General features: G+C 47.4%; 1 protein-coding gene across 2 annotated transcripts in view; it reads right to left on the reverse strand.

Moving 5' to 3' along the window:
• Positions 1 to 3,532: 3,532 nt before the first annotated feature.
• The window catches only part of gabbr1b (gamma-aminobutyric acid (GABA) B receptor, 1b), a 39,482-nt gene continuing 15,234 nt past the window's right edge, over positions 3,533 to 27,780 (reverse strand). Inside the window, exons 6-22 of one of the 2 annotated variants that reach the window (XM_066724148.1) lie at positions 16,170 to 16,304; positions 15,842 to 16,012; positions 15,582 to 15,683; positions 15,170 to 15,235; positions 14,640 to 14,831; positions 14,299 to 14,544; positions 13,781 to 13,844; positions 13,451 to 13,528; positions 11,873 to 12,023; positions 11,022 to 11,154; positions 10,744 to 10,860; positions 10,520 to 10,627; positions 8,696 to 8,789; positions 8,469 to 8,596; positions 6,758 to 6,886; positions 6,364 to 6,507; positions 3,533 to 6,014 (exon numbers count right to left, since the gene is read on the reverse strand). In XM_066724148.1, coding sequence (XP_066580245.1) covers positions 5,760 to 6,014; positions 6,364 to 6,507; positions 6,758 to 6,886; positions 8,469 to 8,596; positions 8,696 to 8,789; positions 10,520 to 10,627; positions 10,744 to 10,860; positions 11,022 to 11,154; positions 11,873 to 12,023; positions 13,451 to 13,528; positions 13,781 to 13,844; positions 14,299 to 14,544; positions 14,640 to 14,831; positions 15,170 to 15,235; positions 15,582 to 15,683; positions 15,842 to 16,012; positions 16,170 to 16,304 — 2,313 coding nt within the window. In that variant the 3' untranslated portion in view covers positions 3,533 to 5,759. Of the gene's footprint in view, positions 6,015 to 6,363; positions 6,508 to 6,757; positions 6,887 to 8,468; positions 8,597 to 8,695; positions 8,790 to 10,519; positions 10,631 to 10,743; positions 10,861 to 11,021; positions 11,155 to 11,872; positions 12,024 to 13,450; positions 13,529 to 13,780; positions 13,845 to 14,298; positions 14,545 to 14,639; positions 14,832 to 15,169; positions 15,236 to 15,581; positions 15,684 to 15,841; positions 16,013 to 16,169; positions 16,305 to 27,780 lie in introns of both variants that reach the window. The other variant, XM_066724147.1, reaches the window with a different exon arrangement.

Genomic DNA, 27,780 nt, shown 5'->3' on the forward strand with positions numbered 1-27,780 from the left:
CTCTCGTTATGTCACTCCGCAATCTGGTGCCCTGGGAATGCCTTACAGTCCTTTCTCGCTGCAGGATCAATAGTGGTAGCTTGTTTTACACTCCCACAGCTGGTCATGATATTGTATTTGGTGAGAGTATACTGCATTCATACTGTAACCAAAATGTGTGCTGTACTACATTGCACTGTCCTGACTGCACCGCACTTCCCTGGGCCTCATTTTACTGGACTGACTTTATTGGACTGTGTACAGCAAAATATCTTCTATCCTGTGCAATAGTTTTCTAATATATTGTTCTGTATTGGGTTGAACTACTCTTCACCACTATACTGTAGTGTACTAGATCTTATAGACGCTCCTGTTCTGCATTTTGCTATTTTGTTACGATACTGTAGTTTATTTTATTACTATATTCTACTGCTTTACTATAGTGGACTGTACTATACTGTACTTTATATCAGTACAATTAATCTAACACAGTGAACTATGTTATACTACTATAAAGCTTGTATTATTTTACTACTAAACTACACTATTTTGTACTATATAAGATGGTATTGTAGTATGCTGTACTTCACTGGGTGTTATTTTACTACTATACTGTACTGGACTTTATTGAACTTTTACTTTGCTGTAATCGACTTCACTGTGCTGATGGTGAGTAATGAGCTCAGCTGGTCTAAACTAGTGTCGGACTCTCCTATGGTGCAGGTACAGGTCGTCCCAGGGCCCGAGCACAACCCCCCCGCAGCCATGCCAGACTCCAGCCAGCGTCCTGATAAAGCAGCATCTTCCCCACAGCCTCCTGCTGTCACTTGTTCCAATTGAGACGCCATGGTCTCACTCCAGCCCCCTTCCCCTACACGCACCATGGCACATATTTAGAAGCGGTGGCTTCCTCCCTTCGGTTTGCAACACTGATCTCAACTTCCTGTCTCTGGCTAGGTCACCCCTGGCAACGCTATCTACTGAACATAAACTCATCAGCACTGTCACGGTGCGGTACATACAGAGTGGTGTAGTGGAGTGAATTGTAACTGCTGAACTGTCATGCTTACCCTTGACTCAGCCACGGTGAGGAACACACAGTCATGTTACAACACCCCATGTGTCTGGAGTCATTGTATTGTATTGGGTTGTAATGCATTGCTGCAGTCACAGATTGCACTGGACTGTAATGCATTGTGATAGTCACTGACTGGCCTGCAATGCATAGCTATGGTCACTGACTGGACTGGCCTGTAATGCATTGCTGCGGTCACTGACTGGACTACAGCTTCAGAGTTATTGTACGGTTGCTAAGTCAGAAGACACAACACAAAATACGCACTAAATATTCCAGTGCAAGAAGGGAACATTTTTTGTTTTCCTTTTTCGATTCTCTTGAATTTTCGAATCTGCGGTCTTGTGTGCCAGATACGAAGTGGACTTTCCCAGAACATCTGTCTTATTTGATCTTCTACATCCTTATCGGTGTGTGTGAGTGGGTAATTGATTAAATGGATAGAATAGGTGAGTGGGCATTTGTGTGAGGGGGTGGAAGTGGCTAGGGGGCATTCACAGCAAACAAATGTCAGCCCAGAAACCGAGAGCTGCAGTGATGAGAGCAAGAGATAGAGACAGTGCGAAGATGAACGATAGAGAGAGAACTTGAATGGGGAAGGTGTAATATGTGTGAGAAAGAGAGAGAGAGAAACAGAAAGGGGTAAAGAAGGGGAGGGGCGTAGAATGATAGAGAGCAAGATGGTGAGAAAAGAGTGGTGAGAAGTAAGGTTAGAATGGGTTTTAAAGACACAGTGACTAATTGACCACACTGGGTTACATTTACAATGCACTGGGAGGACAGAGACAGAGATTGGGATCGTAACAGAGATGTTCTGATTAACTGGGCGCTACAGCAGACTGAGACAGAAGCAGGGGGGGGGACTGAAGGGCAGAGCAGCAGAATTCGGGCAGAATCTGGATTTTCCCTTCAAGTGAAGAAACTTTCTGAAATGTCAGCGTGAACTCTGGTCTTTCCACTCCGATTGTGTCATTTTCACTTTCCGAAGCTGCCTTCCACAGGAGCTAGTTCAGACTCTCGTCTTGTGTTTATTTTACCTATGCTAGCAACACACTAGAGGACAAGTCTAGGACTCCACACAGACCAGGCCTGTACAGTCCAGTCCAGTCCAAAACGGTCCATCTCTGGACAGTAACTTTTGGTATAGTGCAGTAAGTACAGTCATGTCCACTCCAGTGCAGTACAGGTCAGGACAGCTGCAGAAAAGGCAAAATATCACAATCAAACGTTTGTAGGCAGTAAATAAAGAAACCAAGAAAGAAAAACATACAATACAGCGCTCTCTCTCATTCTAATTGCCAAATTGAGAGGCATATTAGAGATGCAGCTTTATGAGGGAAAATATAACATAATGGGAAGAAATTGTTGTATATATATATAGGAAATATATATATATATATAGGAAAAAATTAAGAAACCACTTAACATTGATTTCTGAACTTGGAGTGTTTTTTTCCAAATCTTTATCCAAACTTGTGGTCTGTGTTAGTATTTAGGCTTTTCAGTGTCAGCTCAGATTATCAATAGACAAAATGGTCCCCATCACTTTGTACTAACACTAATAACTGAAGAACTGCCCTGCCCGGGAGCTGCTGTAGTGCAGACTGACTGGGAATGGAAACTCTGCAGCATTTCGGTTTTCCTTGAATGACAGGATCCCCGTCTCCGAGATGCCTTCACCCCAATGACGGAAGCACAGTAGACAACGTTGCAATACCAGATCACAGTGGTCATCAACAATGGTTTGTCACCAGCTTCATCTCAGGCTCTTAGGGGGGATCATCCAATTAAGCCAAATCATCCAATTAGAGGAAAACAATCAAATTAAGAGACTGATTTATTGTTATTGAGGTCTTGTCTGAATTAACCAGCTCCCACTCAGATCCCCTTGCTGCAGCCTGTGGAATCCAGTCATACAGCCCCCTCTAGTGGCAAACAATGTAAAACAAGCTCAAATGTTTATAACCACCCCGATACTGATTTTTACAGACTAGCCCACATTTAGTCATTTTAATTCTGATCAGAAAGGCTGCTGAGTCACTCACACACCTGAACACCCATCAGCCCAACAAGGACCAGAGCTGGACCTGTTGCACCTAAAGCATCTGTCTTTAGAAATGGGTATAGTGTTTAGGGCTGCAGGTCAGGTGTGGTGTGTTGTGTTGTTGTAACCCACTGCCACCTGCTGGACCTTGCCTGTAATGACATGACATTCATATGGACACTATGCAGGATTATTCAATTGGCTTACAGGACTAAGACACTGGACAGTTTTTCATTAAGTTGGGCAAATCAGACTCTCACAGACACCAGGAGAGCCAGCTGGACTGGGCTGGGTAGCGCTATATTGCACAGGACTGTAATGGACAGGACTACTACATTATAAACTACTGGACTGGACTAGGCTGTGCTGGACTGTATTGGACTGGACAGATATGACTGAATCTACGGCAGAAGCCACTGACACTGACTCGGCAGTAGTAGTGTAAAACAAATTTATTATCGTAATTATTCATGAATGCATCATCTTTTGTATCATTACATATAATAATATAAATATTTTTTTTTAAACACAAGATAGAGGACAGTCAGTGAGAACACTTATTATTAGAGATCATGGTTTTCATGATTATAATAAATATTATTGTTAATATTGTTGAGAATACAGAATGGCTATATAGAAAAGAGAGAGGAGGTTGATATTTCACAGAAAAGCAAAGACAGAAAGAGAGAGTTTTGACACAGCAGGCCTCTACTGATATAATCTGTGCTGCTAATCAGTTGCAATAGCCAGTTCCTCACATACAAGCTCACATGATTTTTTGTATATATATCTTTTCATGTTCCCTTCCCAATCCACCATTTAATTCCAGTTGATCTCAGATATGTTCTATCTACAGGACTGATGTCACGCTGTCAGCTTATCTATTATTATTATTTTTATTTCTAGGCAGATGCCCTTATCCAGGGCGACTTACAACATAAGTTGTACTGACTGAAAGTGGTTTTCCCAAATAAACTTAACTTGGAAATCTACCAAAGGTAAGAAGGTGATTTCCAAAGGGGGCAAAATAGCAATAAGCTGGTCACCAGGCCCTTCACACCAACCTCATCGAGTTAATCCCCTGTGGTCAGCCTCTCGCATCCGTGCTCTTCAAAACAGATACATATTCATGTGTTCCTATATACACATGACGCGATTCAACACCGCTAATAACTCAGGAAATTATAACTATTGAAACATGTCAGTGTCACTCTTACCTCCCCCTTCCACCACTGAAGGGAAAGACACCCACGGTGTGTAATAATAAACAGGGATGAATAAACGCAAACCCACCAGGAAATTAAAACCAGTCGGACACTCTCCTGGCTGACGGAGAAGTGGGGTGCAGGGACTGGTCCCCGTTCATCCGTCGGCCGATACAGTGACTGAAAAAATTAATAAAAATGGGAAAAATAGTGCACCTTTTTTATTCCCCTCGCACTAATCAAGTAATTTGGTTCTGGTCCCGTTCTGGTCCCTGTTTCCACTTCCCCCTGTTGCAGAGCAGGGCTGGGCTGGCCTGGGCTGGCCTGGCTCTCGTGGGCTGAATGGGTCTCTGGATTTCATTCCACCTCGCCTTCCAAATGACTTCCCAGACTGAAGTGACCAGTTTGTTCCCCAGGTCTTCATCAGTTGCTAATTCCCGGTAAAACCCGCGGGAAGTGGTCGACCCCTCGAGGACAGAGGCGGCCTCCCAAACCCAGGAGGAGGAAACTGCAGATGGGGCATGGGCTCTGAGAGCGACAGGGCAGTCGGACACTGTGGCTCAAACAAAACAAACCAACGCAAAGTTCACTGCCTGTCTAGTTCTGATTCATCATGTCTGGTCACTTTTCCAGCACAGGTGGGGCAGCTTGGGGGAGGGTTTAGGGATAATTGTTTTAAAAGTTGCCTCTCTTGGATAAATCCAGGTGTCTGGATTCCAGAGCGACCCACCAGCCAGGTTTGTGCCGCTCTTGGGAACAGGAAGTGTCAGGAAGCTCAATTGGAAGCAAAAAGGCTCCGATGCCGGCCTAGTGATGCACCCAGCAGGACTTTCCAGGGGGCCACACACGGACCCCTGCGCTTCCAGCCCTCCTCTGGCACGCTGTTGATGCCCGTCCTCGTCTCCACTAACCAGTTAGCAGTGCGGGAGATGGGTTCCCTCCTCCATCACAGCAAAAAACACAGGTAAATAAGTAATTAAATTGGCGCTTCAGTGGGCCGAATGGCACCCCCGCCCAAGAGGGGCAGGAATCCGGGTCAGACTGGAGGAAGTGAAGAAGGGACTAAACACCAGGGGGCACATCCACAGTTAAACTTTCCCACACCCACACCCTGGCCCCGGGTCCCCAACCCCACTCTCGGAGCCCATCAATAATCCTGTTCCCACCGTCGTCCTCGATGCAGACTCGGGTCCTCCTGGTGTCCTGTCACACAAGCAGCCAAGTAGAGCACAGAGACCGGGATGGGGGGGGTGGCTGAGGGGTGTGGGAGCAGTTGAGCGAGGGAGGAGTGTATTTTCCCCAGGAGAAGTGTGTACACAGTGAGAGAGAGAGATGGAGTGAAAGGAGAGAGAGGAACGTGCCCACAGACACGCACACACACACACAGATACATACATACATACATAAATACACACATACATACATCCTCTCTCCCCCTCCCTCCCTCACGCTCCTTTCACTTGTACAGCAGGTGTAGGCGGCTGGCATGGCAGTTGTTGCGCCCGATCTTGTCGGACAGTGGCGCCTGGTACAGTGGCGCCAGGCTGGAGGAGTTGGGGAAGGGGGCCTGGTGGTTGTCGGAGGAGGGGTTGGGCAGGGGGTAGCCGGGGGGTGGGTGAGGCTTGCTCTCGTTGGCTGAGGGGCGGCGGCGAGAGCGCAGGGCCTGTCTCTCTGCCAGCTGGTGACGCAGCTCTGACACCCGCTCCTCCTTCTGCACAGAGAGAGGGAGAGAGAGAGAGAGAGAGAGAGAGAGAGAGAGAGAGACAGAGAGAGACATGGTTAATACAGACTCTCTTTCCCTGTCCTCTCCCAGTGTCCTTTTATTTCATCATCAACGAATGCTAATATGGTGCTGAATCTGCAGTTCCACTGATAACCACGAGATGACGCTGTCACACAGGAAATACAGCAGCAGCAAGTATAGGGAGTAGTGGTGAGAGAGGGCTTGACACAGGCACTGACCGATACCCTCACTGGATAGAAAATCAAGACCGAGAGCAGCAAAAGCTCTGATGGATTCATACACGGGCTCCAGCCCTGTCTCTCTCTCCATCCCTCACCTCGGTGATGATCTTCTCCAGCTCTCTGTTCTCCTTCTCCAGCTGCCGGGATTTCTCCTCATCATTGTTGTTGGTGGAGGAGCCCGTCTTCATGGTGTCCTGCTGCTCCGACTGCCACTCGCCCCGTGTGATTAGACGCCGCATCTACACACAGAGAGAGCGACAAGGTGTGACGCACTGCAGCAACACAGTACAGCCACACAGGAAAAGACTGCATATACACTGACAGAACTCGGCACACTGACACACTGCATCTACAACACAGTGCTGCATCTATAGAGCAAAGCACAGCAGCACACTGACTGGGGAAGAGGAAGGAGAAAGAGACTGACAGTGTCAGAAAGAAAAGACACAAACAGGGAGGAGGAGTGAGGGGAGGAGGTGCAAGCCTTGCCTTGGGGATGAACAGCACCACCAGAGTGATGTACACAGAGAAGACTATGGCCAACGCGGCGAAGGCAAAGGATGCGTCCTGCTGGGAGCTCAGGATCATTGTGACTGGAGCCGTGATCATACACAGGACCTGGAGAGAGCGAGAGAGAGTGTGACTGAATGGAGTAAATGGCCGCACACACACACTAGAGATATGTACTTACAGTGGCTTAGCCAGGAATATACGGAGGGGGCGCACAATGAGGCAAAACATAATGAGCAATTATCAGTGGGGCTCTGGGAGTCTCCCCCAAAACATTTTGAAAATTAAATACCTGAAATGTGTGATTCTGAGTCATATCAGAGTATAGTCTAAACACTTCTTTAAAATCTCTATGAAATCCATGAAACGGGCAGATATGGGACACATCCAGTGAGAAATCGCACATTAACCGACATTATGCAGACACACTAGATGCGGTTCTGGTGCTTGTCCATCACAGATCTATTTCGGTGGAGGTGTGTAATTGAAACGGGTGAGGAGCACAACTTTCGATGTGTGCGCTGCAAGAAATACGTCTTCATTGGAAATCAGCTGTTTCCTCTGATGTAGGAGTTTCTATGTGAATGCAAGTTTCCTGTTGTGATGCCTGAATTCATCAATAACATCAACATAAATTAGTTTGAGGTCATTATTTATGTACAGGTGTGCTAGTCGTTCTCCTATCATAGTGGAGCACAAATATGTTTTGAGTAGTTTTAACCATTGAATATCACTTGTAATATAAGCACATGAAATGACAACCCTTCGACTAAATCAGTAGTGTTATTTCTGCTATTTAAACAATCGTAACAGTACTGGGGCGCTCCGAGTGCCTGAGGTGTGCGGTATTCTGTGTATTGCAAAATACAAAGTAGTGGGACTTTAAAATGTCATAACTGTCATTAACATTTTAACATTATGTATAAAGCAATAATCCAGCTCAATCAGATGAAGTCATCTAATTTGGTGATGTGACTGGTTTTGTGGTGGAGGGTCACTTCACTTTGATCTAGCCTACAGTCAGTTGCCATCCAAATGATGATAATGATTAACTACTACAGTAGTTTGCCAGTTGTCAGTTAATTATTCAGTCAGTTATTATTTTTTGTATGTGCACTGTGCAATATTGTATTTTCAGTACCGAGTATTTTTGGTGTGGGTGTTTTTTACCCAAACTGTTTATTAGTTATTCCTGTTATTTAAATGGTACACTACCTATTTGTAAGTATTACCAAATCTATTTCTGCAACATATACAGTGTATGTTAAATGTAAAACAAATGTCTGTGTGTCTTTTAGTTTTACCTACAAAAATGATCTACGCCATAAAGATGGGCACCACTAAAATGTTTTGCAGCGAGGTGGGGGGCCCCACAATCAAAATTTCACCAATGGCCCCCACAATGGTAGGGTCGGCCCTCCACACACGGAGACAATACACCGACACACTCACTGGTGGGCGAACAATGCAGGCAGACAGTCCGAGCAGCACAAAAATCAAGTCAGACAACAGATGGACACGCAGACAAAGTCACATGGGCAAGACAGACAGACAGACAGCAGGGCACCAAACCACACTAAACAGATCAGACAGACTGAGACAGAAGGACAGACCGACACACTGAAAGACAGGGAGAAATGTTTACAGCATACAAAGAAAAACAGATGGAAATACAGACAGACAGACTCACAGCCACATTGTAGATGGCCATTCCCACAGCTCTGTGGTCGTTGATCTTCTCAGTGGAGACGCTCTTGGTCTCATAGGCCAGAAAGATGCCCAACAGCAACAGCAGCCCCTTATAGCCATAAACCACACCTGACAGAGAGAGAGAGGGTTAATGCACCACACTGACCTACAGAGGGGGAGAGAGAGAGAGAGAGAGAGAGAGAGAGAGAGAGAGAGAAGGTTGGTTACCCAGCCACGTGTTCATCTTCTCTGAGCTGCAGTGTTCCAGCAGGGGCTGAATCAGGACGTCAATATCTCCCTTGGGGGCCTCTTTAGTGAATTCCTGCAGAGAGAGAGAGAAGGGAGGGGGTGAGGGAGGATGATCTGAATCCGTGTTCAGCAAACTCTGACAACATATCATTGACAATCAGCTTAATAAATCAACTGTGTTAATCTATAAAGAAACATTTTACTCTGATGCAAATGAAGTTTGAAGTCCAGACACGGCTGATCACTGTACTGATTTAGAGGGGTGACGTCACCTGTAACGAGCTCATAAACATGACCAGCCCCATTACACACAGCTGCCACTTTCCCATGCAGAGAAGGAGATGGTGGGGAGACAGGCTGAGCTACAGTGTCCATATGAACACCTGGCTGTGATTTGGACAATGGAGCTGTAACTCACATTGCTGGATACAATACAGACAGCTGTAGAAACACTGGGAGACGCACTGCAGTGTAAACTCTGAACCCAAATCAGATCTCCTCTTTTTCCCCCACTCTTCCTCACCTTCTGCTGACCTCCCCATCTCGATCCCCTTGGAATCCACCACACTCTCTCCTTTTTCCGCTAAAAATCTAGGAGTCACCCTCGATCCTGCGCTCTCCTTCTCCCAGCACATCACCACGCTGACGCGGACCTGCAGATTCTTCCTGAGCAACATACGCCGGATCCGTCCCTTCCCCACCGACTACTCAACTCAGCTGCTCGTCCAGTCTCTGGTCCTCTCCCGCCTGGACTACTGCAGCTCCCTCCTGGCTGGCCTGCCTGCATCCACTACCCGCCACTCCAGCTCATCCAGAACTCTGCGGCTCATCTGGTGTCTCTCTGCCCCGATTCGCACACGCTACTCCACTGCTCCTCTCCCTCCACTGGCTCCCGATAGCGGCACACATTCAGTTCAAGACTTTGACCCTCACCTACCGCTGTCTCGACCACACTGCACCAAGCTACCTTCAGTCACTCATCTCTCCATACATCCCCACCAGACCACTGCGCTCCTCCAGTGCCAGAAGACTAACTCTACCTCCTCTCCACTCTCCCTCCTCCAGAGCCGCTCCTTCTCATCCCTGAACCCTAAGTGGTGGAACGACCTGCCCACCGAAGTCAAAACAGCAGAGTCCTTGACCTCATTCCAGCGCTTACTCAAGACGCATCTCTTCCGACAGCACTTGTAATATTAGTCCTCTATCTCTGCTAGATAGCACTTCAGCTTATTACGCTCCTCGCGTTCTTGATTGTTCTCCTCCTTGCTACCTTTCCCGTAGCCCTAGTCTGTAACCCTACATCTTGACAGCACTTAGATTTCACCGTCCAGGATGTAGGAAGTCTCTTACTGTACTTGTGTAAATTGTAATTGGAATCTGTAAAATGTATTATTTTGAATTGTTATGTTTTAGTTGAACTTGTATAGATTGATGCCTTGTACTTCTCTGTATTTTTGCACTTATGTTGTAAGTCACCCTGGATAAAAATATAAAAATAAATAATAATAATAATAATAATAATAATAACCCCACGGCCGGGGACAGCCCGCAGTACAGCGCAGGACAGCAGGGTACAGAGCAGGGTAACTGGGCACTGAAGTACAGTCTGTTACACTACAGTACATTGCAGTAGAGTGCATTGGCTGTACCTCTATGGTGATGTGCAGTGAAGTGTAGTATATTGCAGTGCATTACAGTACAGTGCAGTAGTGTGCGGCCGCTGTACCTCTATGGTGATGTGCAGTGAAGTGTAGTATATTGCAGTGCATTACAGTACAGTGCAGTAGTGTGCGGCCGCTGTACCTCTATGGTGATGTGCAGCGGGTCGACAATCTGCCAGATGAGCAGAGAGAGGATATCCACGGCCAGCAAGACACCCACTGTGGCATAGAGCTTCCACGGCTCCAGGTGCTGCTGGGAGACAGGGAGACCGACAGTACATCAGTGTACCAACATATCTGTCAGTCAGTGCGTCTGTGTCAGTCAGGTGTGTCAGTCTCCACCCCCTCCATCCCTGCCACCGTTACCTTGCGCTTCTCCTTCTTCTCTTCCTTCTTGGTGAAGACCGTGTGGACCCACCAGATCTTGGTGAACATGCTGCCATAGGCCAGACTGAAGCCCAGACCCAGCAGCCACAGCCGAGCCTGAGAGAGACAGGGGGGGCTCAGCGTTTGGTGTATTGAATGCCCAGTGTGCTCAGTGTTGCTCAGTGTGCAGTGAGCGCTCAGTGTTGCTCAATGCGCTCAGTGCGTTTACTACGCTCAGTGCGTTTACTGCGCTCAGGGATGCTTGGTGTGTTGAGTACCTGGCAGACGAAGGGGAACTGGCTGCGGCGTACGTGGTTCCCGTCGATGCCCAGAGGGAACACAGCGGCCAGAGCCATCATACAGCCCACCGCAGTCATATTGTTCAGATAGGGCTGTGAGTTCTGGATATACCTGAGAGAGAGAGAGAAATATGAACATTTCAACACCTTTGTTACAAATTTAAAAAGATGATAAATATATTCTGCTCATGAAATCATCACTATCAATCATCAACATCATCTCTAGAGCGAGTGAGAGAGGGGTTCATACAGAGGAGTCCCCGAGGCAGCACTGACAGCGGGACACTGACAGTGAAGGAGCTGCGCACTCTAGAGTGAGTCATTAAAGACAGACAACCCCTCTGGGTCCCGACAGCACGACAAGGAGCTAGAAAACTGCAGCATGGCGGTGGACAGCAGCAGGGTAGAACTCTTCCACCTGGGCCAGGGAGCGAGACGGGAGTGAGACGGGCTCTTCCAGAAGAAAGACGAGAACCAGGCACACAAATTCCAGTCCAACCTCAATGGGAACATAATCCATCAGGGCCCCGCCGGCTGGGACGGGCCCACAGGGACACTGCCAGCCGTGGGAGTCCAGAGAGGACAGAGTGTGGGCAGGGGGAAGGGGAGGACGAGGCCCACTTCCTGCTGCACTGACCCAAATCCACTGCCATCAGGGACGCCCCCTTCCGCAGACTGGCAGGCCCGACCCCTGACCTCAAAAGACCGGCCACCCAGCTGGGGGGAGGAGAGCAGACCACAAAGAGAGCGGAGCAACACACTGAGCGAGAGACAGCAGACCGGCTGTGTCGTACACATGAAGGACAAACGTGCAGGGCGGTGTACCATACCTGACGTTGCTGTTGTAGATGTTAAAGGTGAGGCAGATGATGCCCAGTAAGATGCCCAGGCCTGCGAACACCGCGACCGAGACGAAGAGCTTCTGGGAGAGAAACCTGTACTCCACGATCACCTTTGTCTGGTCAGCGGGGGGGGCCAGGCCTAGGGAGGGATAATATTGAACAGACTGGCTGACTGGAGACTATGATACAGGATTCATATTAAAACTTCCCCAAGACAGAGACGGAGACAAAGTGGGGGCAGGGTTAATATAGATATATACAGACTTGTCTTCTTCCAGCATCCTGGTATTTTATTATCAGCTAATGCTAAAATAGTGCTGAAGCTGCAGTTCCACAGATATCCACGAGGGGTCACTGTCACACAGGAAATGCAGCAGCAGCGGCAGCAAGTCTATACTGTTCAAATTGACTTCTAATGCACGCCAGTCCAAAGTTTACACACTAAATCATGTCACAACTGGAATTTATAGCGTTTTCTCCAGGGTGAGTCACGGCTCAAAAACCGTGGCAAGAAATCCTTAAAAAATATATTTCAAGTGCAGTACAATTTCATGAGCAATATTTAAAACTTCCACGAATTATCAAATCCCACCAAACTACACACTATACAGCAATCTGTGTGCGTGTGAGTGATTGCTGAGAGAGATTGTGTGTGTGTGTGTGTCTGTAAGTCCCTCAGCTTCTTGCAGTGACTCCACAGCTCTGATGGTGGGAAACTGGGATCAATGTGAAATTCTCTGTCAGCACACTGCAGTACACAGACTGGGTCACTCTTCTCGCTCTCAGCACTCCTCTCTCCTTGTACCTCCCTCTCCTGCTAACCACCTCCCCTTTCCCTCCCTCTCTCTCTCTCACCCACCTCCTTTTCTCTCTCTCTCACTCTCAATTTGAATTCCCCCTCCGTCTCTCTCCTTCTGTCACCCTCTGCTGCTCCCAATTCATTTCTTTCCCTCCGCTTCCCTCTCACTCAGCCCTTTTCTCTCTCTCTCTCTCTCTCACTGGTGTGCATCTGCTCTCCTTCCACTCTCTCCGTCTCCGTCTCCGCCTCCTTTTCGCTCATCTCGATACAGTTCTCCTTTTCTATCTTACACATCTACCCCAGCCTATACCTCTCCCTCTCTTTCTCCGTCTGTCTCTTTCCCCCTCTCTTGTCCTTGATGGTAGTAACAGGACACAGGTTGCCATGGAGATGGGGCTCCCACCAGGCACTGCTCCGGCCCGGCTGCGGTTGCCGTGGCGACGCGAGCAGAGCCGCAGTGGTTGCCAGGGTGACAGGGAGTGCAGGCAATGGCAGGCAGAGAGAGAGAGAGAGAGAGAGAGAGAGAGAGAGAGAGAGAGAGAGAGAGAGAGGGAGATGGAGATATGTGGTGTGTCGTGCTGTAGTGCAGTGTGTAGTGCTGTAGTGTACTATAGCTTAGTTTACTGTGTAAAAATAAGGTAGTGCAGTGTAGCGCAGTGTACTGTAGTAAAGTGTTGTGCAGTGCAGTGTTGTGTATACAGTCTCTTTCAATCCCGAGAGGACGGGTGTGCAATGGGGGCATGTCCCAGCGGGCTGCGCCGACTCACCGATCCACTTGTCATTGCCCAGCCAGGAGAGGTTGCCCTTGGTGCTGTCGTAGTATCCGATCTTCTTATAGCTCCCACCTGTGAACACACACACACACACACACGTATGAAGAGGGGATTCCTTAGAAATTCCTGTCGACAAAGATTGTATAAGAGCGTATACTATTCTGTGCCAGAGAGAGAGTGTATAGTGACTTCACAGTTGCAGTCCATCCCAGGGGTGTTCTATATATGCCAGTGAGGTCAGGACCGAAGCAGCTTTACATGGACATCGTGTTTCTGATGCTGTACAGTCCTACACTCTTCAATACTGTACTTTTTGATCCTCACCCTGCAGTTGCTCGATCTGAGTCCAGGCCATTCGAGACCCCTGAGCATCAAACACGACGTGACCCTGAGAGAGAGAGAGAGAGAGGAGAGAGTTACTGTACTGCTATACCCAGTCTGCTAGTGTGTATATTAATGCCCACCACAAGATGAGTTCATGCACTTTCACTGCTCCTTCCCTCGGTCTCATGGCCATTGGCGTATCTGTCACTACAGCGATACACAAACAGTGAACAATGTCCAGATCGTCACCCAACAAGTACCAAGAGAACTGGAATAAAACACAACCCACCCCCTTCAAGACACTATGATCCCAAGACATAATATCACAGCCCAAAAGCTGGACCCTGGACACTGGACAGGCACTTGAACCAGGGGCAGCTCCATCAGGCGTTTACACAACAAACCTCCACATTAAACACACTCCGTGCCTATACATGATTTATCCACATCTACAGAGGACAAGTCCCTGGCCTCCTCCCTCCCTCTCCTCCTCTGTCCTACCACTGCGGTCTCCTCACCGACACCCCGTCGAAGGAGGATGAGTTCATGGCTTTGTAGATCTCGTTGGTTATGTTGTGGTTGTTGTAGTTGAAGTCCTCCAGCCGCAGCCCCTTCTTGGCCAGCGCGGAGGCCGTCTTGTTGAGTGCCAGCGCCAGCGCCCACACCGCGTCGTACGCCAGCGGGGCTTCCTGGAAGCCTCCCGTCTCCTCAGGGTTCATGCCCCCCAGCCGTGACATCAGCTTCTCCAGGAACTCTTGAGACGTCTGTGAGGGGAGGGCAGGGGGTTAAATGTGAGGGGAGGGCAGGGGGTTAATGTGGCGTGACGTCAGTGTGTCAGCGTGTCAGCATGTCAGCGTACCAGGTTGGATGCCCCCTTGGTACTCTCTGGGTTCAGCATGAGGATCTCTGTGGTGACGTGCCCCTCCACGGCCTCGGTCATGTTCTCCACAGTGCAGTTGATGGACGGGTCCTTGGTCTTGAACCAGTTGTCGGCGTACCAGCCAATCAGGAACCACACGTACTTCTTCCCATACAGCTTCTCCTTGAACACCTGGGAGATGGAGAGAGGGTTAGTCGGCAGAGCGGTTGCCGATATAGCAGGACACTGAGGTTTCTGCACACTGCTGAGCAGACCCTGACAGTCCCAATCATAACATACTGTGCTATAGTGTGTTACTGCCCCCGTCTCTCTCTGTCCATGTGTCTGGACTGTGCTGTATTAGCACTCTGTTATTCACACACATTCTCCATTTCTCTCTCTTTCTACACACACACACTGTCTTGTCTGGACTGCGCTGTATTAGTACTCTATTCACACTCTCTCTCTGCATCTCTGTCTCTTTCAGGTGTGGTGTATTGCAGAGGGGGGGGCAGTGTATAACCTCTTACCTCACAGAACACCTTCCGAGCTTCCGTCTCGTAGAACAGCCCCACAATGATCCGAGCATCCTGACGCTACACAGACAGACACACAAACACACGCACAGAGACGCACAAAGAGGGGACGAAAGAGTTACATCTCCGCTCTGACAAACCCTCTCACCCAACTGCTCCTTACAGAGTACCGTGGCTGTTGGATTACGCCATTGTAGTGTGCTGCTCTGTATTTCACTCTGCTGTGCTGCACTGTTGTACATTTATAATATATGTACACTGGATTGTGCACTGTACCGAATATTAAGTGTGGGGCACTGTGCTGTATTAAACTGTACTGTATTTAACAGTATTGCACTGTGCTGTACTACTTCTGTGCTGTCTGTACTGCATTAAGCTCAGTTTTACTCTGCTCTCAGTCGAGCACCTTGAGGTTCTTGACAGCGACAGCAGGATCCGACAGAAAGCTCTGTCTGACACTGATCTCAATCCCAGCCTCCTTCACTCTCTGTTCCAGATCATCCAGGGTCTGCGGAGAGAGGGAGAGAGAGAGAGAGAGAGAGAGAGAGAGAGGTCAAAACTGCCTGCCTGCCTGAATGACTGGACACTAAAGTCGATTAGTCCTGCACTGAAACAGAAAATGCCAGAGACACGCTAAGACAGATGCACACACACACACACACGCACCGAGGTGAAGACCTCCGTGGTCTGCTGGATGGTGGCAATCTTGGTCCACTTCCACTTCTGGAAGAGCTGCACGCGGGTGGGGTTGTGCAGGGTGGCGCTGGGGTGCGTGCGGAAGAACGTGGGGAAGCGCTCGCGATTGGACAGGGCGGGGGAGCTGGAGCCGTACGACAACTGAGAGGGAGAGGGATGAAGAAGTTACCACAAGCACATGACTCATTCCAGCCCTGCATCGGTGCGTCGGCCCGCGTCAGTCAAGGCACACAGTGAGCGGGTGCGGGACTGAGCGGTCAGTGTCCAGTCCGAGTGTCCAGAGTCCAGTCCCTCTCACCACTATGAGGTTCCACATCCGCGCCGCCTCCGCTACCAGTGTAGAGACGGAGCTGCAGCCGGGCATTAGCACAATCTTAATGGGCTCGGTGTACAGCAGGTCGTACAGCAGCTTCGTCGCCTCACCCGGGTCACACTGACGGGGGAGAGAGAGAGGGATAATATAACACCGTACACACACTCTGACACACTGAGTGCGTAGGGCTGATTGCTCCTCTCATCTCCGACAATGCGTGATCGGAACCCCCTGCCGTCCAAAATCCGGCTGTGAGTGATGGAGAGCCGCGCAGCTGCCCCACTCATAGAGATACAGCAGGTGTGCTTTCTAATTGACTTTGACATCTCGAGTCTGATACTGAGAGAGAGAGAGAGAGAGAGAGAGAGAGAGAGAGAGAGAAATGAGGGGGAGAAGTAGACTGAGTGAGTGGGAAAGTGGCTGAGGGAGGGAGAGAGAGTACTAGCCCATCTCTCTCTCTCTCTCTCTCTCTCTCTCTCTCTCTCTCTCAGTACATCACAGCTGTGTCTGGATTTTAATGCAGTTAGACACCTCTCATCACAGAGAGAGAGGGAGCGAGAGAGAGAGTGTGGGAGAGGAGAGCGATGCTTGAGATGGTGCTCTCTCTCTCTCTCTCTCTAACTCTCGGTTTTAATGCAGTTCGATCTACAGTACGTCCCTTTTCCTGTGTGAATCTCTCTCCCTCCATCTCCCTCTTCCTTTCTTTTTCAACATTTCTCTGACCAAGAGCTTCTCTCTCTCTCTTTCCGACTTCAGATCTCTCTCCCCCCCTTCATCTCTCCGACTTAACATCTTTCTGTCTGTCCCTCTGCATTTCTGACTTTACTTCTCCCTCCCTCTCTCTGACATGACATCTCCCTCCCTCCTTCTCTCCCTCTCTCTTTCTCTCAGTGAAATGTCAGTGTTAATAATTTATCAAAGGCACCATATCCAGCTTTGTGGTTTCCACAGCAACGCTGGCTGTGAGGAGCCACTGACTGAGCCCAGAGACACTGAGAGGATTAAAAGAGAGAGAGAGAGAGAGAGAGAGAGTGAAAGTGAGAAGGGGGGAGAGGGAGAAACAGGTTCACAGCTTTATTTTTAAACATTACCGTACCTGTTTTTTCACACATCTGGCTTATATCCCTTTTAAACTAAGTGTAATATGCACTGGCAGCATGGAGAAAGAGGGAGGTTAACACAGACGCATCAACATGGCACCGAGAGGGAGAGAGCTGCGGGCTGAGGATCTTGCAATGTCGGCCGCTCACTCATCAGGCCTTCTGCGTTCAAAGCCAGGATCTATGCTGTCAAATGCTTGGCTGAGGAACCTCCCCATTAATCCCGATTAATTCAAATAATTGATCATTGTGTGATGCGATATCGATCTCCATCCTCTCCTGCAGACCTTATTTCTTCTGCTCTGCACTGTGTCGGACTTCGCGTATATTGTAGTTTGTGCACACTGGGCTGTATTTCGCAATTCTGCAGCGGCACCAAGTTTCAGGGCCAGGTGGTTATCGAAAGGGAGCATTTGTTCAAGCGACTTACCTGGATAAAGGGAGACGAAATAACTCATTCCCAGGGCTGAGTCAACTTATTTCAGGGTCTGCTTATTTGAGAGGCCAGCGTGCCTCGTCACAGACGGCGGACCGATCTGTTGTGTGAATGTGCAGGCCTGGGGTTTACTGTGGATCCAACGCGGTGCCTTGTAACACACTGTCAGCCCATTCCCTCGCCTAATTAAACTCTCATTACAGTGCTGGTCATGACCATACAAAGCTATACACTCACCTAAAGGATTATTAGGAACACCATACTAATACTGTGTTTGACCCCCTTTCGCCTTCAGAACTGCCTTAATTCTACGTGGCATTGATTCAACAAGGTGCTGAAAGCATTCTTTAGAAATGTTGGCCCATATTGGTAGGATAGCATCTTGCAGTTGATGGAGATTTGTGGGATGCACATCCAGGGCACGAAGCTCCCGTTCCACCACATCCCAAAGATGCTCTATTGGGTTGAGATCTGGTGACTGTGGGGGCCAGTTTAGTACAGTGAACTCATTGTCATGTTCAAGAAACCAATTTGAAATGATTCGACCTTTGTGACATGGTGCATTATCCTGCTGGAAGTAGCCATCAGAGGATGGGTACATGGTGGTCATAAAGGGATGGACATGGTCAGAAACAATGCTCAGGTAGGCCGTGGCATTTAAACGATGCCCAATTGGCACTAAGGGGCCTAAAGTGTGCCAAGAAAACATCCCCCACACCATTACACCACCACCACCAGCCTGCACAGTGGTAACAAGGCATGATGGATCCATGTTCTCATTCTGTTTACGCCAAATTCTGACTACCATCTGAATGTGTCAACAGAAATCGAGACTCATCAGACCAGGCAACATTTTTCCAGTCTTCAACGGTCCAATTTTGGTGAGCTTGTGCAAATTGTAGCCTCTTTTTCCTATTTGTAGTGGAGATGAGTGGTACCCGGTGGGGTCTTCTGCTGTTGTAGCCCATCCGCCTCAAGGTTGTACGTGCTTTGCTGCATACCTCGGTTGTAACGAGTGGTTATTTCAGTCAAAGTTGCTCTTCTATCAGCTTGAATCAGTCGGCCCATTCTCCTCTGACCTCTAGCATCAACAAGGCATTTTCGCCCACAGGACTGCCGCATACTGGATGTTTTTCCCTTTTCACACCATTCTTTGTAAACCCTAGAAATGGTTGTGCGTGAAAATCCCAGTAACTGAGCAGATTGTGAAATACTCAGACCGGCCCGTCTGGCACCAACAACCATGCCACGCTCAAAATTGCTTAAATCACCTTTCTTTCCCATTCAGACATTCAGTTTGGAGTTCATGAGATTGTCTTGACCAGGACCACACCCCTAAATGCATTGAAGCAACTGCCATGTGATTGGTTGGTTAGATAATTGCATTAATGAGAAATTGAACAGGTGTTCCTAATAATCCTTTAGGTGAGTGTATATACATGTTTTGTATACAAGGATGAATGGTTCGACAGGGACAGAGACACATGGATGGGAGAGATGGACAAAGCCCCCATTTCCTACATGTATGGATGGATACAGATATATTAGTACATATGGAGAGATAGAAAGAATGGATGAATGGATGAGATGGACAGACACATGAAAGATGAAGGTCTCCACAAAATTCTCCCATTATCATCATCTTCCAGTTCACCTTCTTCTTGTTCTCCTCCTCCCCAAATCCCTTCTCCTTCTTCCTCATGGTATCCCTCTCTCTCCACAATGAAAATTTATTCTGCTCACTAGGAGTCTGCTCGTTTGTTTCGGGTCATTCTTGGCCCTTTCTAGTCCAGGTAGATTTAAATGAAGAGGCACAAAGGCAGTTTCATGCTCTAGAAACAGCCCCCCCCAATGTTGCCAACAGTCTCACAGCTCCTCTATCTCAGCGCCAACAAAAAGTAAAAAAAAAATAGAACAATTGACCCAAATAGGCACTTCTATATATACATTTGTATCTGGTGTGTGTATCCATATCTATACATAGCCCTGCCGCTGACAGTGCGTCGTACCACGGCGAGTGAATCAAGACCAGCTGTTCGTTGGTACAGTTCACCGGTCAGGGTAGCTTCACAACTTTCCGCTCCACTCCAGAGAGGCAGGTTTCCCCAGTCATTGATCATTTATTGATTCCCTGTGCTGCATTCCTCGCCCTCCACCCCCGCCACTGCCACTGCCTCACATTGGAAAACAAACGGAACAAAACATGGGCACGGGAGCCTGTCACCGCAACAGTGAGGACCGCAAACACACAACGAAACCATGGAGTAAAGGGGACATGAAGTCAATGACTTCATTCAAACGAAGGCCTAAATTCAGAGTTGAGCCCCATTCACACTGAAATGCTGAAAAATTGCCAGCAAGGATCCATTCACACTGAAAACAGATTCCCAGCAAGAACACTGTATCTGCAGAAGCCTGTGGATCCAGAGAGGAGACCCGGACCCCATACTCTGGATTTATTTGTACAAGTGCAATCATTTCCCCGTTTTGCCAGTTTCCTTCCATTGTGTTTACTGGGTGCCGGTTTGGTTCGGACTCACTAGCAAGAACTAGTCAGGAGGGAAAGGGGAACAACACGTCACTCTAGGTGTGTATTGCACCATTAGCACTTAATCAGGCTGTATGGTTGCGTTTTTGCGGTATGGCACTGGAACCAGCAATCACAGAGCATTTAAACAACTAATTTCGATTGGCAAACAAACCGAAACAAACTGAGACAATGAAAGAGTTGGTCTCGGTCCGTTTGGCAAAATAACCGAGTTCAGTTCAACTGGAAAACTTGAATGTGACACCTAAAAGCATGTACAGTACCAGTTAAGATAACGTGCATTTGTATTTGTTCATTTACTTATTGTTAATGGTAACATCAGTAATCTGACGACAATTGGATATTGGGGTAAATTCATCAAGGGTGTTACAAAGGCATTTAACTTTTTTCTAAATGGAATATAATGCAAATTAAAGTAATACATCAATAAATCAGCGTGTACAATTTTATCTAAAGATGCTGCTTGCGAGCGAGTAATTTTTCAATCATTTTGCGGCTTATTTGTACTTTGTGTTTAAAAAGGTTTGCTATAAACAAATTGATATAAAAACCCTTCATTTAATGTATTATGTAAAGTAGCACGATATGTTTAAAGGTATGGCAGTAGCAGTAAAATACTCCTAGATATGGATATTTACACTGTTATTGTATATTTTTATACAGGCAAAACAATCACCATTCAGCAGCGCAATGTGCACTGATTATAATATTCACAAGTATAGCAGCATATTGTTGTGTTCAGTAACTGCATACAGTGTCAATATTGTATGTATTCATGATACACATAAACGTCAAAGTTCGTGAAAATGAATTGCTTTGCTGGTCAGATCTGCGCACATCCTGCACAATGTGAACACACCCATGTATTTTTTGGTTGTATCAGAAGTAGACTGTCAAATGTGTTAAGACTACTGGATGTTGTTACTTTATTGCCATCATATGTATTTGTTATTGTATGTGTTATGCTGCAATTTCTCATATGCACTAATCATGTAAAATGTTAATATCCGGTGTTTAATTAATACAAAAGGAACCAAGCTCACTTTATTATTGCAATACGATCGGAGTCCTGAGAAAACACGCACGTGAATCATGAAAACAAACCCGAGTTACGAACGGAGCAGTTTGTACACAAGACAGTGAACAGCAGCGCACTGACGGATACATCGTTTCAAAGCAAACAAACTGAACCGATTTTGTTTGAAACTAACCCAGTGTGAGGGGGGTAGCACGTTTGCCTGTATAGAGATAATAAAGTTTGCATGATTTATTGGTACATAACTTCTGAAGTGTGACAATAGTTAGCATTACATACAGCAACCTGTTGGTTCATCAATATCACTCAGAATTGCTACAACTATATTATTTTAAACCTCTGCCATTTGGTCACAAGTTCTTGGTCAAAGGTGGCTTAACCTTTGTGTTGTGGTCTCAAATGCACCCCAATTCTGATTGGTTATGGCAGTTAGCTGACACCCTGTGTCAACACGCAAGGACTTGATGCTGAATTTGCCGACAATCATTTTCCTGCTCCATTCACACAGACACGTTGCCGGCAATTAGACTAGGACCCTTGCTGGTTATAGAGAGGCAAGAGATAGCCCTGTGGGGGTAGGGCTGCCCAGGGGCCTCCCTCATGAAAGCCACTGCTTCCCAAGTTGGGCTCATTTTCAGAAAGAAAAGTACAGATACAACACAAACCTACAATAAATAAATTAATATGCTACTAGGTACACATCTTTAATCTTTCTGGTTTTATTTGGTCCCACCAAACCTCTATCCCCCCCTCTATAACTTGGACTTCTAAGAACAAGGCGTAGCTAATTACTCCCAAATGGCAAATGAGTCCGTCTTTAAATTAAATAAACACTTTTATCCCCTATCCTTTCATTCTTTTCTTCTTTATCAGATGGAGACGTGTTCTGCAGTTCCCAATTAGCCGTTATCACAGAAGAACGGTATTGGAGAGGAGATCGCTGTAATCTCCTGTAATCCCCCCCAAACTGCGCTGACTCGGCAGTTTAGACCGTTAACAGTCAGGGCCCTGGACAACTTCACCGCGGGGAATGGGAACCAACAAACAGGCTACATTTACAGTCAGAGCCACGGGAACCCAGAGGCTCAGAGACGCACAGGGTACTTGGAATGAAAAGACTGGGTTTACAGTCAGAAACCTCAACCATCCTGAGGAAATAAACAGGGGAATTCTAGCAACCTCAATCATCCATGACTGAAACCCTGAAGAATTAACAGGGGGGGGGGAATCAAACATGGCTGGGTTTACAGTCAGAAACAGTGAGCTGTTAATCACCTAGAATTAAAGCCCTGAGAAGTTAAGTGTGGCACTCTAACGAACACACAGAGTGGCTTGACCAATCAGAATGCTGCCACAGTCAATCAGACACAATGAGGACCCTAGGGAGCTGGAAATGACAGACCAGGTTTACAGGCTGAATCCTCAATCAGTCAATGCTTAATAGCCACCAGTCAGCCCAGCTGTCAACTCCAATACAGACAGACCTGAAGGATTGCTGTCATCGACACAGTCCACCAGCGTCTGATTATAAAAACACCTACGACTAGGAGACGCTGTCAGGAAAGTCACCAGCGGATGTTACTTTCTGTAAAGATTTCCTACAGGCTCACGTAAATCAGCCCAATTAACAAATAATAATAATAATGAAAAACAAGTGATTGCTTTGAACTTTGCCCAGTCAATTGGCCTCCTAAAACAAATGTGGTCCTCTAACTCTCCCCCGTCTCATTAACTCATGGATTTGTCCGCTTCCGTGCGAGAGAAATCGTTCGCCAGCTTCCGTGCTCGTTTAATTGGGATATTGAGCCCGTTTATCCCAGCTCAGCCAGATGCAAGGCCCTGCTCCTAAAGCACGCACGTCCTTCCCTTGAAACAAAACCATTCAGCGATGCAGCGGGTTGAGTAAATGTTAGTTAAACTTTGGTAATTTTCCCAATTAAATCTTCCGAGTTCGCTTGGGCGCCAATTCGGCCTGGAGAGAACCACGGAGATTGCAGACGGTTCAGACAAGTTAAAGACATAACAAAACTTAGAGGAGCAGTGCAAAGTTTACAGCCTCTCCTCGTCCTTCACTCAGTTCAGATGGATGGGATGAGCCAGGAATATGACAAGTCCAGTAAGAGGGTGTTTTCCAGGAGCAGAAACAGGTCTGTAGAGATCAAGTGTCCTGGTATGAGCCATGGGGGAGTTCCATTCCTTTATTTGTTCTATATTTTTTATCTTTCAATTTATCACAAGGCATGAGGATATCATATTTTATTTCACTTGGCAGCATCGCAACACTCATAAGTCAAAATCAACCGCAGTGGGATTAATGGAGAACAAGAAAAACTATAAGATGGGGAAAGTATTTTTGCATTTGCCCGCTCATAAATGCCAAATAACAATGGTTTGGCATTAACAAGGACACAAGGAAAACCACTGCACTGATTAAACAAACGCAGCAGTTAACGCATTTATTTTTAAATCCACAGGGTTCCTCTCTGTGTTCTGAGCCACTTGTACGTCAGAAAAAGAATTCGTGATGGATTAATTCCCCAAAACGGAAGTAAAACAGCCCATAAAAAAGTACATTAACCACCTACTGAAAGACTTCACTTGATTTCTCCACAGAAGACAAAACTAACATGCCCAGTGCTGCTATATGGATTCATTGCTTTAGATCAGTCAGTCGGTGCGTGTATCGGCCAGCCAATCAGGGCATCAGATCTTCTCCTTTAATTATAATTAAAATCATCACATGACACTCTGTGGCTTTACAGGACTGCTCTTGAGGAACTGGAGAGAAGAGAGAGAAAATGGCTTTGGGGTTTAATCACCCGGATCACAAGCGTTTAACACTGACACTCTCTGTCCGAGAGTGTCAGTGTGAGCGAGAGCGAGTGCGTCTCGGGATCAGAGTGTGTGCGCGTCTCGGAGTGAGTGGCAGTGTGTGTCTCGGTGTACGTGCATCTCGGAGTGTGTGCATGTGTCTGTGTGAGTCTCGGAGTCGGAGAGAGACAGAGGAATTCATTAACCTTTCCCCAGAGTCTCTGACCTCCCTCTATAGCCCCTAAATCACCTTCCCACGGCAGCTTTAAACCTCCTCATTAAGACGGTACTGGCACAGGCCACGCCATGGCACACAGGCCCACACAGTGCAGTCTCCCCTACCCCCACTCACTCTCTCGCTTTCTCTCTCCTGTTTTGAGTGTTTAGTACCCAGGGATTCTTTGTTGCACTTTGTGATTAATGTGTAATTGGACATGCACACACGCTGAATGACTCACTGATCATCACGCTGCCTGAGTGACTCTCTGACACTCACTGACGGCCTGACGTGCCACTTGACCGACATGCTGCCTTGATTGATGCACTGACCGATTTACTTGACACACTGGCTGATCCACAGACCGACAGACAGACTGACTCGCACAGGGACGTATTAACTGACTGGCACAGGGACGCACTTATTGACACAGGGAAGTATTAACTGACTGGCACGGGGACGGACTGACTGGCTGTCTGGCACACTGAATGGAGAAAAGGAAGAGGGGGGAAAAAGCAAGCATGAGAGAAGGAGACTGCAATGAGATTTGTCTCAGTTTGTCGGTCTCTCAGGCTGAATTAAGATCGATAGAGGTCATTCCAATAATACAGAGACCTCCTTAATGAGAGAGAGAGGAATGGAAGAAGAGGGAGAGAGAGAGAAAGAGAGGAGAGTGAGAGGGAGGCGGCAGGCAGCAAGCGTGCTGTGTGTGTTGATAAGATGCTATTGTTTACGACGGCCAAATTTAGAAAATCGTGTCAGACCAATAAAAGCGAAATTGGACCGGATTGAATTGAGATGAGGGCGAGAGAGACAGAGCGAGAGGAAGAGTGAGGGGGGGAGACAGAGAGAGCGAGAGAAGAGGTAGAGAGAGCACCAGAGAAAAGAGTCGTCAGTAGGAATGAAACGGGGCTTTATTGAACATCAATCCATCACTTTGCTGGACTATAGAGCGGATACAGTCATGACCCCAGAAGCTTTATCCATCTCTACATGCCCCAACTCTCCCTCTGCGCACCTATCCATCCATTTCTGTCTGCAGATCTACACAGAGGCAGTGGGAGCCAAATCTTCATCGAGTCTGTTCATCTCTCTCTTCATCAATCCATCCATCTGTCTACAGAGCAGCTGCAATGGGAGCTATACTCTCTCTCTCGCTCTCTCCTCCTCTCACTTCCCCCTCACTCTCCCACTCTCACTCCACCACTTACTCCCTCTCCCTCTTCCATTCTACCCCTCTCTCATTTCCCCTGTCCCCCTCACACACCCCCTTATTCTTCCTCCATCTCCAACTCTTTTTCTCTCTCCCTTTCTCCTCCTCCTCCTCCTCCTCTTACTGCCCCCATCTCTCCCACTCACTCACTCCCTCCCTCCCTCCCTCCCTCACACACACACACACACACACACACACTCACTCCCCCTTACTCTCTCCCTCTCTCTATAATACATTTCACATCATATCCACCAAGAAGGCCGATCTACCCCGTCTCATCCATGGCTAAAACACAGTAAGACAGCATCCCTAAACATCATCTCAAACAATTTATCAGGGACTTTTAGGCAACACGACACAGCTGAAAGTGACGGGTGAATCACTCCTTCGCAGGCCCCATAACCCCCTCGTTCTTTGACGTCAAAGTTGCCAGTTGAAACGGAACGCGTTCACCTCTCTTCTCTGTATCCCTCTATCAAGCTCATTATCTGCCTATCTATCTGTATCTATCCATCCATCTATCCATTAGTGGAGATAGGAACCAATGTGTGTGTTTGAACTCTCCCATTGCTCTGGCAACCGTTGCCATGTCAACAGCCCCCCCCCACACACACACACACACACACACACTTTTCACTCTCTCTCTCTCTCTCTCTCTCTCTCCTTTGATCTGTTCTTCAATGCAGAGCTGTGTCAGCCAATAGCAGGGGCCCTTTTAGAATCATCCACCAGTCAGCGCACAGTTAACTGTTTGATAGCTGCCGGCTAACGCCAGTGGTTCTCCAGCATTCGGACGACCCACCCCACACACACACACACACACACTTAACACAGATTTAACAGTTTCTTTCTTTAACTCTCACTAGCTGCCCGGAGGGGTGGCAGACTCTCTAGCCTTGGCACCACCCAGAGCTGGATTTTTCTCCTGGGGCTTTGCTTTGCTATGCTCTCCATCTGATTGCTATATTGACTGTTATGGCCACAGTGACTGTATTTCTGAATTTGTAGATGTCTGAGGTGAAGGACCTAATGATGAACGACTACCCGACTGTCTGTCTGGGCGACTCGGGTCAGTAACGGTTTACAATTTGAGCAGGAGGCAGAATTTGGGTGACACTGCGTTCACCGTGACGGGAGATTCCCACACCTTTGTCTTTATAGAAAATAGACTTACAGTCAGTAAGCGAACCATATTATATATTTTTTTTTATTTAAAAGGCACTGCAATCATATGGCCATCGCTGAGTGTCCTCAACCTTTCAAAACACTAATTTCGACACGCTGAGACCAGACTGCTCACTGACAGAGCGGACCCACGTGTGCCGCTATTGGATACTTAAGGGACATACGAGTGTAGTTTTATTACCACATACATCATCCTTTTTGAAGGACTGTGGGGGGACGGGACGTGATAGTTCTGGATTTATGGCTGAGACCCTGCTGGACTGGACTGTCTCTCTGCAGGACCAGGGCTGAGACCCTGCTGGACTGGACTGGACTGGACTGTGTCTCTGCAGGACCAGGACACCAGATGTAAATGAAAAGCACAGGGTTAATAAATAAAGGGAACTATCTAATGCGGCAGTCAAACTGTACACATCCCCAGTTTCAACTCCGTCTTAAATCCACCGAGACATTGAATCAATGCTCCACAGACTTTTCAAACTGAAAACATTCAGCCACAAAAGTAAATGTTTTTCATATATTTACAAAACAATATAAATACTGACAGACTTGGGAAGTCAACAACTAACCAACTCGGAAAACAACTCCACAGCTATCCGTCATGCGAATTGACTATAGAGCCAGCTTCCCAATCCACTGTTTAGCCTGTGAGCTGAGCCGTGCTTCACCTTTGTCGTTCAGCTGTAGAATCAGCCTCTCTAATCAGGACAGAGGTGTTGGATAATTAGCACAGTGACAGAAGTGACAAGTACTTTAAATACATCGGCGCCTCTTGAAAGAGCCCGATCGACACTAAGAGGTTTCAGACCAGGTTGTCGGGGAACCAACACTGCCAAATCTTCACTGTGGCTTAATTATGGTGATATTTTAATGAGGCTGACTGAGACACAGAGATGGGGGGGATGGATATTTGAGCCAATTAAGCCACTAATTAGTCCACCGTGGTAATTAAAAGGTGGGCAGGAGTGAAATGTACATGGGGATGAAGCTCCTATTGGACTGGGATTTAGGGGGAGGCAGGCACTGTTACACTGAGCAATTATCACCAGC

This window comes from Amia ocellicauda, chromosome 15 (assembly GCF_036373705.1).
Source record: "Amia ocellicauda isolate fAmiCal2 chromosome 15, fAmiCal2.hap1, whole genome shotgun sequence".
Taxonomy (NCBI): Eukaryota; Metazoa; Chordata; class Actinopteri; order Amiiformes; family Amiidae; genus Amia; species Amia ocellicauda.